This window comes from Neophocaena asiaeorientalis, unplaced genomic scaffold (assembly GCF_003031525.2).
Source record: "Neophocaena asiaeorientalis asiaeorientalis breed wild unplaced genomic scaffold, Neophocaena_asiaeorientalis_V1.1 scaffold438, whole genome shotgun sequence".
Taxonomy (NCBI): domain Eukaryota; kingdom Metazoa; phylum Chordata; class Mammalia; order Artiodactyla; family Phocoenidae; genus Neophocaena; species Neophocaena asiaeorientalis.
Window position 1 is genome coordinate 4,655,070 of NW_020173491.1, and position 14,458 is coordinate 4,669,527.

The 14,458-nt window shown below is 37.5% G+C and overlaps 1 protein-coding gene across 8 annotated transcripts in view; it reads left to right on the forward strand.

Annotated features, from left to right (window-relative positions):
• The window catches only part of CHD9 (chromodomain helicase DNA binding protein 9), a 244,148-nt gene that overhangs the window by 192,250 nt on the left and 37,440 nt on the right, over positions 1–14,458 (forward strand). For all 8 annotated transcript variants that reach the window (XM_024747342.1, XM_024747341.1, XM_024747344.1 and 5 more), the window contains 4 exons: positions 138–334; positions 796–995; positions 5,678–5,837; positions 6,277–6,366. In XM_024747342.1, coding sequence (XP_024603110.1) covers positions 138–334; positions 796–995; positions 5,678–5,837; positions 6,277–6,366 — 647 coding nt within the window. The remainder of the gene's footprint in view (positions 1–137; positions 335–795; positions 996–5,677; positions 5,838–6,276; positions 6,367–14,458) is intronic.

Here is a 14,458-nt window from a genome sequence, read left to right on the forward strand (position 1 = left end):
AGGTCAGTGGAATTGTTAGTAATTTGTTCTGGCTTTATAAAATTATTGTTTGTACAGTTTGAAAGGTAAAAATGTAACATATTGTTATAAGCAAAATAATAAAAGGACCTTCAAGTAATAGCTGTTAAATTTTACAGAACAGCTTGGTTATTGACACTCCAAGAATTAGGAAGCAAACAAGACCCTTCAGTGCTACAAAAGATGAATTGGCTGAATTATCTGAAGCTGAAAGTGAAGGAGATGAAAAGCCCAAACTCCGGAGACCCTGTGAGCGTTCGAATGGCTATGGAAGAACTGAATGCTTTAGAGTAGAGAAAAATCTGCTAGTTTATGGGTAAAATATTATTTTTAATGTTTACTGTTAGTAGTCTGGTGTACAAATTTATGGGAAACATATACTATATTCTAATAGGCATTTTATCTTGTTAGAATCAATAAAATGTATTTTTTAAGTACCATGAATTTGTATATTTAATATATACTTAATGGCAGTTGATGAGATATCTTTAAATTTTAATATTATAAATGTATTGCTAATATCAAACTCCTTGTTGTTCTTAGATTTGCATATTCAGTAACAAAATGGATAATGTTTTTATCCATTATTGAATAAAATATACTAGAAATTACTATACCATGACTCTGCAGTTTATTCTATGGGGGAAAAAACTTTAGTAGGTAAATTCTATCAGTGATAAAGTGTGTTTTTTGCAGGTTTCAGGCCTTTTATCCATGAGTTATGTTTTCTCTAGGACTTCACCCAATATTAATATAAATATACCTTTTTTTAACTAGGTGGGGCCGATGGAGAGAGATTCTGTCTCATGGCCGTTTTAAAAGGCAGCTAAATGAGCACGATGTGGAAATAATTTGCCGAGCCCTCTTAGCTTATTGCCTTGTTCACTACCGAGGAGATGAGAAAATTAAAGGCTTCATATGGGATCTCATTACTCCAACCGAAGATGGGCAGACACGAGAGCTACAAAATCATCTAGGTAAGAACATTCTTTTATTTCCTTTTTAAATTTAGTTTTAGTTACGTAAGTAGCACTTAACATAGTACCCTATAAAATATTGAAGCATTTCAGATAATGGTAAAGAACCCTTAAGCTTCACTCTTTTTTTTTTTTTTTTTTTTTTTTTGCGGTACGCGGGCCTCTCACTGCTGTGGCCTCTCCCGTTGCGGGGCACAGGCTCCGGACGCGCAGGCTCCGGACGCGCAGGCTCAGCAGCCACGGCTCACGGGCCTAGCCGCTCCACGGCATGTGGGATCTTCCCGGACCGGGGCATGAACCCGTGTCCCCTGCATCGGCAGGCGGACTCTCAACCACTGTGCCACCAGGGAAGCCCAATCTTCACTCTTAGTTCAGGTTCCGTGTTGGAAAGGACCAGTGTTATCAGTTTGGTTGGGTTTTATATACTGTTATCAAACATGTATTTGTTTACAAGTTGTTGACCCAGTAGTATGTCTTAGAGGTCATCCCATCTGTATTCATGTAGATCTATTTTATTTTTTCAACTCCTGCTTAGTAGTCCATAGTATGGATATTTCTTAATTCATTTAGCATCTCCTTTGATGATGGGCATTTAGGATGTTTCCAATTTTAGATAATTGAAAAACAGGTTTTAGTGAAGATCCTTTTACGTTCCTCCTTGTGCACAGGAATAAATCTTACACTAAAGTAAATATCAAGAAATGGAATTGTTGAGGTACGGCATGTATACGTCCTTAGGACCTAAAATGTGGTCTGTGTGTTAACAGCATCAGCATCTTCCAGGAGCTTCTTAGAAATGCAGAATCTTAGACCTCAGACTTACTACATCAGAATCTACATTTTAACAAGTTCCTCAGCAATTAGTATGTATATTACAATTTGGAACACTGTGGTATATACATTTAAAATTGTTACAACTATTTTAATTTGCTGTCAAATGTGGCTGTGTCAATTTATAGTCCCATCAGAGATATATACAAGTAGCATTTGCTCCATAACCCTACGAACATTCTTTTTTGCGTAAAATAATTGAATTTTCTATAAAGATAAAAAGATTACTATGCCCTTAGATTGGTGTTACAATTTTATTCTATTTAATCAACAAATACCTGTTAAAGTGCCTGTTCTGTGCTTCTTGTGCAAAGTACTGGGAAGATGAGAAGGAACAACACAGACAAGATCCCTGAGCTCATGAACCTGGTCAGGCAGACAGACATAATAAGAAAGCAGATAAATTACCTAAATAATTATAGATTATGATGAGTACTGTGAAGTAAATAAACTAAGTACTGAGATTGAGAACAACAGAAAGCACCTAGTTTAGATTAGAGTGGTCACTGGAGGTCTATCTTAATAGGAGGCAATGAAATTATTAATGTGAAGAGCTGATTTCTGGTAAAGATGGAAGATTCACACAAATATAATTTCACTCTTCCTTGAAACCCAACTTATATGTCAATAAAGGGAAAAAAATTCAAGGCATCAAGCTTTATAAATTGTACAGGTATAAATTTTAGTTTATTTAACAAATAAATAGTGGAAGGGGAGGAAATGGGGAGGGTATCTATAAACCATTGGTTCACACCAGACATGATCTTGTGCCCCAATCTTGCTCCCACCCTGGGTTGTCACAGCTTTGAGCACGTTAATGGCATCTAGTTTGTAGAGGCCACAAGAGCACAGACTGCCCCTACAGTGAAAAACTGTGCAGCTCAAAATAGCAGTAGTGCCAAGATTGAAAACCCTGCTATAACCTGAAAGATGTTTATGAGTCCTCAGCCAGTTGCAGTGTGTGGGCCTTATTTGGATCCTGAAGCAAACAGCCCAGGAGAAATTTGTCTATTATCTTTATTAGATAATTCTAAATTTGAATAGTAAATATTAAGTACGTGTTATTGCATTTCTTAGGGCTGATGATGGTATTGTAGTTTTTTGTTTTGTTTTTAAGGAAGCCTTATATTTTACATATGTTAAAAGATACTCAGACATTTATTAATGAAGTGGTGGTTGTCTTCGATTTATTTCAAAATAGTGTTGGAGGTTGGGGAACAAACAGGATATAGATGAAGCCAAATTGGCTATGAATTTATAATTAATGAAGTTGGATGATAGGATCTGGTGATCCATCATATTATTCCATTTATTTTTGTATATGCTTAATTCCATAATTTTAAAATAAATAAGGATAAACCCTTAAAAGTAGAGAGAATGGAAAAGGAATTTTGGAACCTAGAAGCATTAGATTAGTGATGACTAACTTAACCAACCAGAGAGAGCTGAATCTTAGGTCAACAGTAGGAAAGGGCAACAACCAACTGATTTGCTTCATAGATTATCTAAAAGTTTCAGGAGTTTGTGACATCTGTGACCTCTGAAAGTGGATATAAAGGACAGGGGCTTTGATTTAAAGTTGTTTAAAAGGGGGATCAGATCCCTAAATACCCTTTTCAACTCCATGTAGCCATGGCGAAGATTGACTGAATGTTTATTCTCTGGAGAAGATAAAATAGAGAATGTCTGCATTTCATTGGTATTTGCAACATGGAGCTACTAAATGGCTGTTAAATGAATATGTATACTGGACAGTGTCATACTCAAGGAAGAAAACTAAGGAATTGTCCTTGGTGAATATCAGCAGACCAAAACCTAAAGATAAGGACAGGAAAAAACCAGCTGGATTACCCTTCAAAGAGTCAACAGTTACCTCCACTCATTCAGCCTATCAACTTTTCTGTCATTCTTAAATATGAGCAAATAACCAAGGGTATCAGGCATCTGAGGAACGTCTCCAACATGAGAGAGAGACTAAAAACAAACCACTAAAATGAACTTATAGGAAACAAAGACTGTGAAAGGAGAAGACAACTTTTAAAAAAATATCATTAATATCTGCAAAGATACTTCAGATATACTGTGATTTTGAAAAAAGACAAAAGTACTGTAGAAACATTCAAGACACAGACCTCTTAAAAATTACAAATTAACATGTAAAAATTAACATGCAGTTACATGAAAAAGAACATAGGATTAAATGATGAATCTGAGGAAATTATGGTAGGGAGAAATTTTTTTTTGGAGAAATTTAAAAATATAAAACATCTCCATATTTTATTAGGAAAATTTCAATATGTGTATTTTTAGATATGCACTGTTTAGTTTCCAAACCAACAAGGGTCAGGAGGACTAGAATACAGAGCATTATTAACATAGACTAAAATGCAATTTAAGATGGAAGCATTAATTGAGATTAAAAAAGGATACTACATAATAAAAAAGACTAATCCATAAAAGAAGATATAACAAAATGAACTTGTATGAACTGAACAAAATAGTAGCAAAATATAAAGGCAAAACCCACCAAAATCCTAAGGAAAAATGGGACAAACCTACGTAGTGCTTGTATTTACCATTGTGATGAAACTCCTAGTTGGTAGAAAATGGCAGGGAAAAGATATGAGACAAGAATTGAAAGGAAGAAGCACAACTGTATTATTTGTAATCGTGAGAACTTGTAAGTGAAACAACTCCAGCACAGTTGAAGAATAATATGCAGGTGATATAGTCATAGAATAGATTTTTACACAGCAGTTAAAATGGACGAATTAGAGCCTCCATGAATCAGCAAGTATTTATAAATCTCAGAAAAAAATTAAATATAATAAATAAGTTACAGAATTGCATGTATAATGTAATGAAAGCTTAAATACTGAATATTTCTCCAACACACAAGTATAAACGTGTATGAAATGAAAATCAAATTCAGGGTAGTGACTATGTCTGGGAAGGAAAGAGTGAATTGGACTTTATCTATTATTTCCTTTAATAAAAAACTGACCAGGGCTTCCCTGGTGGCGCAATGGTTGAGAATCTGCCTGCCAATGCAGGGGACACGGGTTCGAGCCCTGGTCCGGGAAGATCCCACATGCTGCGGAGCAACTGGGCCCGTGAGGCACAACTACTGAGCCTGCACGTCTGGAGCCTGTGCTCCGCAACAAGAGAGGCCACGACAGTGAGAGGCCCGTACACCGCGATGAAGAGTGGCCCGCGTACCGTGAAGAAGAGTGGCCCCCACTTGCCACAACTAGAGAAAGCCCTCGCACAGAAACGAAGACCCACCACAGCCAAAAATAAATAAATTAATTAATTTTTTTAAAAAACTGACCAAATATGGAATATGTTAAGATTAAGAGTGGGAATACTTTTTTTATTTTTGACATATTTCACAACAAAAATGTCAAAGAAATCAAATGAATTTAGCTCTCTTAAACAGGAACCCCACAAAACCTAATCCATGTTATTAGTAACAATCAGTTTTGAAAATCAAGAGGCCACAACTTGTGTTTTTGTAACTAAGGAAGCAAAAAGTAAAGCAGAGGGAAAGGTTTGATCTTTCAGTTTTTACATTTGGAAAAAAAATGTTTTGCAACATAGAGGTAATCAGAATGATTAATTGGGGATATGAAATTGGGTGGTTGGCAGAAATTGTGTTAATATGTGTGTGGTATTGTGGACTTATCTCGTGATTGAGTTTATATTTTTACCATTAATATTTCAAAGATCTCTGTATAGCCTACACAGACCTCTGAAAGTCTCCAGAAATTTCTTCCATTAAAAACATGTTTCAAATTGACCGTCTTTATACAAATTATCCCTGATTTCATTTGTCCTTCTCATTTTAACAGGCCTGTCAGCCCCTGTACCCAGAGGTCGAAAAGGGAAGAAAGTAAAGACTCAAACAAGCTCATTTGATATACAAAAAGCAGAATGGCTTCGAAAATACAATCCTGAGCAGCTACTTCAAGATGAAGGCTACAAAAAACATATAAAACACCACTGTAATAAGTAGGTAGTAGGGTATTTTTAACACAACCCATTGCAAGTTTACTTCTGAATTTATTAACAATCTTAAAGCATGCTGATTTTGAGTACAGAGACAGTGTGGTCTAGGACCAATCCTAATCTTATTCTTACCAGGGTATCCTTCAGCAAATCATGGTACCTCTTGTGTCACTTTTCATCAGCAGAGAGAGAAAAAAAACTGGCCTCCAAGTGATCTCATTATATCTTACTTGGATATTAAATAATGATGATTGTAAAGATTTTGAAGAAACCTATTTTATATATATGATAGTAATGAGGTTTATTTAATCAGAAGTAATTATTATTATTTCATTATAAAAATTTTGTATACAAATTCTTTTCTAATTTTAACCCCATGGATGAATTTTCTTTAATGATTAATGTCTTTGTGTCTTGGTTTTTTTTCCTCCCTCATTTTTAGAGTTTTGCTTCGTGTAAGAATGCTGTATTATCTAAAGCAAGAAGTCATTGGAAATGAGTGTCAGAAAGTGTTTGATGGAGTTGATGCAAGGTAAATTAAATAGCATGTTTATTTTTCAGCAACGTAATGAGGCAAAAGTTAAATGACCAGAAAATTGTATATTAAGTGAATGCTTATTCAGTGAAATTCACAGGAAGAAAAATCTACCAAACTTAGAGTGACCTTTGCCATTTTGTTGCCTTTCGTCTATTAATCTCATCGTTGGCTCTGTCGCTGAAAGTTATCATAAGAATAATAACATTAGCATTAGTAACAGCTTCCTGCTACCAAATCTAAAACTTAACCTTCCTCCCTCTTACTGCAGTGACTTTTACATCCTCATATGATCCATCTAGCACCTTAGTCTCTCAGTTCCTTGACCTTTATCTACAATCATCTTCTTTCCTCTCCACCACAGCCACACACGCACACAATCATATACTTAATCTTACTATCACCAGTAACAGCATTACCTCTTCAGTCTGCATTTCAGCTGTCACTTATGTCCTTCAGACTCACTTAACTTGGGTACTTCTCACTCTCATTCTCTAATTTCATCACGATGTCCCCCATCTTATCCATCTCCACCTTCATGCCCCTCTCTCCTCATTATAAACCTGCATTCTGTAGTCCAGCAGTGTACTCACTAACTGAGATTCTTTGCCTGATTTCCCCTCTGTTCTACATTCGTGGCACAACCCCAACTCATGTTAAACTGAAAAATCCTTTTACCCCTTGCCTATACCTAAGCAGGTGAACATGGCTGGAGAAAATCACACAAACCCTGCCGAATGACTAACTTCAAATTGATGAGCATTGATCTCAAGCAAAATTAAACACAAGTAAGCTGTTTAACCACCATGACTAGGAAGTTCACTTACCTACTCTTCAAGAGGACCATTCCACACCTCTCTCCGCAAGCCATCTTCCTGTCCCACCAGCATCACCCTCAAATAATGACCTTGCTATATATTTCACAGAGAAAACAGAAACAATCAGACAAGAGCTACCTTCAGTTCTACTTGTCATATGTGTCCCCCTATTTATTCCTTCCCTTGGGATGCAGTAGAAATCCTCCTCCTCCTAAGAGCAACCCTTATGCTTGGAACTTGTTTCTTACCTTTTAAGGACTTTACGCCTGTAATCACCTTCTGAATCATTCTCTTGGCATATATACATTTCTTAATATCATGTATCATACATACATCGTACTACTCCATTTCTCCACTCCCCTTCATGAAAATAAAGAGTTGTCTGTGTTGACAGTCTCTACTTCTTTACCTTGCATCTTCTCTTCAATCTATTCCAATTAATCTTTCATCTCCACTCTCCCGCTGAAATGATTTTTAATCAGGCCACTAATAACCTACCATGAGATCAGTCTCTCAACTTATTCTACTTCTCCCTTCTTGAAGTGATGTCTTCAGTACACATCCTTGCTGCTACCACCTGGTTGTCCTTTTTTCCATATTGGTCTTTCCTTTGCATTTTCCTTTGCTAGCTCTTATTCCTCTAATAGATCTCTAGACGTTGGATTGACCAAGACGTGTGTCCTCAGCTTTTTTATCTGTACTTTCCCTTTCAGTAAACTCATGCAACCTCATCATATTAAATATGATCTTTACACAGATGACAGTCAGATTTACATATTCATGCCAGACTTTTCCCCTCAGCTCTAAGCTCTGAGTTACCTGCTTCTAAACATTTCCACTTGAAAAATCGAATTAACAGCTCAAACTTCCCGTGTATCTCCCAAATCTGTCTCCTATTCTTTCCTCCCCACCTTCACACATACAAGCCTTCTCCATCCTATTAAATGTACCACCCAGTTGCTCTGGTATCATTCTTGATTCTTCTCTTCTCCTCAAACCCTACAGGAAGACTTGTTAGCTTGACAAAGTATATGCCAAACCTGAGCACTTTTCACTCTCCTCTGCTAACTCCCTGGTCCAAGCCACCATTATCTTGTGTTTAGACTTTTTCAGTGGCCTCCTAAGTGAGTCTCTTTGCCTCTTCTTTTTCCAAGAGTTGTTGGGTATTTTTTTGGCTGCACTACGCAGCATACAAGATCTTAGTTCCCGGACAAGGGATCAAACCCAGGCCCCCTGCAGTGGAAGAACAGAGTCCTAACCACTACTGGACCACCAGGGATTTCCCATCTTTGCCTCTTATTTTGCCTGTCTACAGTTGGACCTTCACACAGCAGCCAGAGTGATCTTTCTAAAGCAAAAATCAGGCCAAAGCACTTCTTAAAACCTTCCAGTTGCTTTTCATTTCTCTTAGAATAAAGCCCAATCCTACAGTGCCCTACATAACTCTGGGACCTCTTCCTCCATTCTGTCTCTCATCCACAATGTTCCTCCAACATGTCAGGCTCATTCTGTGCTGTTCCCCCTACTACAAATATTCTTTCCCTTAATCTTCCACAGAACTGCCCCTTCATATCATGCAGGTCTCAGCTTAAGTTTCACCTCTTCAGATAGGCCTTCCCTGCCCACGCTAGCTAAAGCAGCCCACCAGTCACCCACTATTATTTAACCTTATTTTATCTCATTCATGTTGCCTACTAGTATTAAAACTTATATTTATTTTTTAAATTGTATTTCCCCTATCATTACAATTTAAGCTGGTTGAAGGTGAAGTATGCTATCTGTCTTATTGATCATTGTGTTCCCAGCCCCTAGAATCTGGGAAATAGTAACACCCAGTAAATACTTGTTGACTAATTGACTCCTCTTTTTCCTTGGTCTGACTGCATTCAATCCCCTTGTGATTTCCCAGGAACTGTACTGTGATCTATGAATTATCCTCTTTCATTATTCTTTCCCTCTCTGGCTTCTTATTTGGATTTTAAGATATTTACGTCTCTCTCAACACACACACACATGCACATGCACACACACGCACACACACACACACACACACACACACACACCACTTTTGCACCCAGTTCTTCTCAGACTACCATATTATTACTCTCCTTGGTTTCACAGCCAAACTTTTTTTAAAGAAGTATCTGTATTTGCTGTCCTCTTTTTCTTTTCTCGCATTCACTGTACATTCCACTACAATTCAGCTTCTACCCCCTCACTCCACCACCTACTTTAAGAAGTTCTTCACCCACATTCTCACTGCTAAATTTGATGGATATATCATAGTGTTTATCTTATTTACCTTTATTGATCACTTCCATATTATTAGAATGTGTCTGTGATACCATTCTCCTGTAGATTTTCTTTTTAGCTTTCTGCTTGCCACTTTTCATTTTCAGTCTTCTCTTCCACCTGTCTCTTAAATGTGTTCACATAGGCCCTCTCGTCACTTACTCTTGGGTGTTCACATCTTTTCTGCAGCATCAATTTATATTTCCATACTGATGACTTCCGAACCTAATTCTAGCCCACATCTCTCTTCTGAACTTTAGATCTGCATTTGTCAAATATGCCATGGTTACTAATGCCTCCAGGCCTTTGCATTCTTGCAGGAACATTCTCTTCCCCATTTTCTTTCATTTTCCCTCTCTTACTGCTCAGCCAACATCAACTCAGCCTCCCTGTCCTCTGATGTCTGGGTAAAGCACATACCCAGAGTGCCCTGTTACAGCACTCATCACAGGCATTGAAGAGGTTTTGCAGATACCTCTTCAAAAGGGCAAGGATATGTCTTACTATTACCATTGTTGGCACATTGTGAATACTGTGAATATTTAAATCAAAATGAATATTTAAATCAAAATAGATTTAAAAATCTATTTTGAATGGATGATCTAGCCTGGGGAAGTTAGAGGCTTTATGCAAGAGATAGCACATGAACTGAATCTCTAAAAGCAGAAATCAACAATAGGAGTACGTGCACCTTATTGTATTCTTTTCCCTAGCAGTTAAGGAACACTTAACATGCATATGGCACATTTAAACCGTGAGGTAGAGCTCTTTGGTGGGACTAACAGCAGACTCTGGGAGAGCTCACACCAATGAGTACTTCCCAGAACTTCTGCTGCCAGTGTCTTTGTCCCCATGATGAACCACAGCCAGCCCCCACCTCTGCAGGAGACCATCCAACACTAGCAGGAAGATGAATCGCTCCCCCAGCTTGTGCCTGTAATTACAGTTATAGCAATATTAGTTCACAGTTATCAAGTGCTTTCTGTGTGCCAAGTACTCATGTAAGAGCCATGTGGCTGACAGGGTCTTGGTGCTCCAGCCGGGTGTCAGGGTCTTGGTGCTCCAGCTGGGTGTCAGGCCTAAGACTTGTAGGTGGGAGAGCCGAGTTCACGACATTGGTCCACCAGACACCTCCTGGCCCCACATAATATCAAACGGCGAAAGCTCTCCCAGAGATTTGCATCTCAACGCTAGCACCCAGCTCCACTCAACGACCAGCAAGGTAAAGTGCTGCACAGCCCATGCCAAACAACTAGCAAGACAGGAAAACAACTCCAGCCATTAGCAGAGAGGCTGCCTAAAATCATAATAAGTTCACAGACACCCCAAAACACACCACCAGGCACGGTCCTGCCCACCAGAAAGACAAGATCCACCCTCAGCCACCAGAACACAAGCACCAGTCCCCTCCACCGGGAAACCTACACAACCCACTGAACCAACCTTACCCACTGGGGGCAGACACCAAAAACAACGGGAACTACAAACCTGCAGCCTGTGAAAAGGAGACCCCAAATGCAGTAAGTTAAGCAACATGAGAAGACAGAGAAATAAACAGCAGATGATGGAGCAAAGTAAAAACCCACCAGACCAAATAAATGAGGAGGAAATAGGCAGTCTACCTGGAAAAGAATTCAGAGTAATGATAGTAAAGATGATCCAAAGTCTTACAAATGGAATGGAGAAAATACAAGAAACGTTTAACAAGGACCTAGAGGAACTAAGGAGCAAACAAACAATGATGAACGACACAATAAATGAAATTTAAAATTCTCTAGAAGGAATCAGTAGCAGAAAAAATGAGGCAAAAGAATGGATAAGTGACCTGGAAGATAAAATACTGGAAATAACTACCACAGAGCAGAATAAAGAATGAAAAGAATTGAGGGCAGTCTCAGAGAGCTCTGGGACCACATTAAATGTTCCAACATTCGAACTATAGGGGTCCCAGAAGAAGAAGAGAAAAAGAAAGGGACTGAGAAAATATTTGAAGAGATTATACTTGAAAGCTTCCCTAATATGGGAAAGGATATAGTCAAACAGGTCCAGGAAGCACAGAGTCCCATACAGGATAAATCCAAGGAGAAACCCACCAAGACACATATTAATCAAACTATCAAAAATTAAATACAAAGAAAACATTAAAAACAGCAAGTGAAAAGCAACAATAACATACAAGGGAATCCCCATAAGGTTAACAGCTGATTTCTCAGCAGAAACTCTGTGAGCAAGAAGGGTGTGTCAGGACATATTTAAAGTGATGAAAGGGAAAAACCTACAACCAAAATTACTCTACCCAACAAGGATCTCATTCAGATTTGACAGAAATTAAAACCTTTACAGACAAGCAAAAGGTAAGAGAATTCAGCACCACGAAACGAGCTTTACAACAAATGCTAAAGGAACTTCTCTAGTTAGGAAACACAAGAGAAGGAAAAGACCTACAATAACGAACCCAAACAATTAAGAAAATGGTAATAGGATCATATATATCGATAATTTCCTTAAATGTAAATGGATTAAATGTTCCAACCAAAAGACATAGACTGGCTGAATGAATACAAACACAAGACCTGTATGTATGCTATCTACAGGAGACCCACTTCAGACCTAGGGACACATACAGACAAAGTGAGGGGATGGAAAAAGGTATTCCATGCAAATGCAGATCAGAAGAAAGCTGGAGTAGCAATTCTCATATCAGACAAAGTAGACTTTAAAATAAAGACTATTACAAGATACAAACAAGGACACTACATAATGATCAAGGGATCAATCCAAGAAGATATAACAGTTGTAAATATTTATACACCCAACATAGAAGCACCTCAATACACAAGGCAAATGCTAACCGCCATAAAAGGGGAAATCGACAGTAACACAATAATAGTAGGGGACTTTAACAGCCCACTTTCACCAATGGACAGGTCATCCAAAATGAAAATAAATAAGGAAACACAAGCTTTAAATGACACATCAGACAAGATGGACTTAATTGATATTTATAGGACCTTCCATGCAAAAACAACAGAATACACTTTCTTCTCAAGTGCTCATGGAACTTTCTCTAGGATAGACCATATCTTGGGTCACAAATCAAGCCTTGGTAAATTTAAGAAAATTGATATCATATCAAGTGTCTTTTCCAACCACAACTGTAAGACTTGATTACAAAAAAAAAATCTGTAAAAAATACAAACACATGGAGGCTAAACTATATGCTACTAAATAACCAGGAGATCATTGAAGAAATCAAAGAGGAAATCAAAAACTATCTAGAAACAAATGACAATGAAAACATGATGACCCAAAACCTATGGTATGCAGCAAAAGCAGTTCTCAGAGGGAAATTTATAGCAATACAGTCCTATGTCAAGAAACAAGAAACATCTCAAATAAACAACCAAACCTTACACCTAAAGCAATTAGAGAAAGAAGAACCAAAAAACCCAAAGAACCCAAAGTTTGCAGAAGGAAAGAAATCATAAAGATCAGATCAGAAATAAATGGAAAAGAAGTGATGGAAACAATAGCAAAGATTAATAAAAGTAAAAGCTGTTTCTTTGTGAAGATAAACAAAATTGATAAACCATTAGACAGATTCATCAAGAAAAAAAGGGAGAAGACTCAAATCAATAGAATTAGAAGTGAAAACGGAGACATAACAACTGACACTGCAGAAATATAAAGGATCATGAGAGATTGCTACAAGCAACTATATGCCAATAAAATGGACAACCTGGAAGAAATGGACAAATTCTTAGAAAAGCACAACCTTCTGAGACTGAACCAGGAAGAAATAGAAAATATAAACAGACTGGTCACAAACACTGAAAATTAAACTGTGATTAAAAATCTTCCAGCGAACAAAAGCCCAGGACCAGACGGCTTCACAGGCGAATTCTATCAAACATTTAGAGAAGAGCTAACACCTATCCTTCTTAAACTCTTCAAAAATATATTAGAGGGAAGACCACTCCCAAACTCATTCTACGAGGCCATCACCCTGATACCACAGGGTGGTATCACAAAGAAAGAAAGATGTCACAAACACAGTAAACTACAGGCCAATATCACTGATGAACATAGATGCCAAAATTTCAAAACAATACTAGCAGACAGAATCCAGCAGCACATTAATAGGATCATACACCCTGATCAAGTGGGGTTTATCTGAGGAATGCAAGGATTCTTCAGTATACGCAAATCAATCAATGTGATAAACCATGTTAACATATTGAAGGAGAAAAACCATATGATCATGTCAATAGATGCAGAAAAAGCTTTCAGCAAAACTCAATACCCATTTATGATAAAAAGCCTCCAGAAAGTAAGCATAGAGGGAACTTAACTTCAACATAATAAAGGCCATATGTGACAAACCCACAACAAACATCATTCTGAATGGGGAGAAACTGAAACCATTTCCACCAAGATCAGGAACAAGACAAGGTTGCCCACTCTCACCACTATTATTTAACATAGTTTTGGAAGTTTTAGCCACAGCAATCAGAGAAGAAAAAGAAATAAGAGGAATCCAAATTGGAAAAGAAGTAAAACTGTCACTTTGCAGATGATATGAAACTATACATAGAGAATCCTAAAGATGCTACCAGAAAACTACTAGAGCTAATCAATGAGTTTGGTAAAGTAGTAGGATACAAAATTAATTCACAGAAATCTCTTGCATTCCTACACACTAATGATGAAAACTCTGAAAGAGAAATTAAGGAAACACTCCCATTTACCATTGCAACAAAAAGAAAATACCTAGGAATAAACCTACCTAAGGAGACAAAAGACCTGTATGCGGACAACTATAAGACACTGATGAAAGAAATTAAAGATGATACATACAGATGAAGAGATATACCAAGTTCTTGGATTGGAAGAATCAACATTATGAAAATTACTATACAAAGCAATCTACAGATTCAGTGCAATCCCTATCAAACTACCACTGGCATTTTTCACAGAAC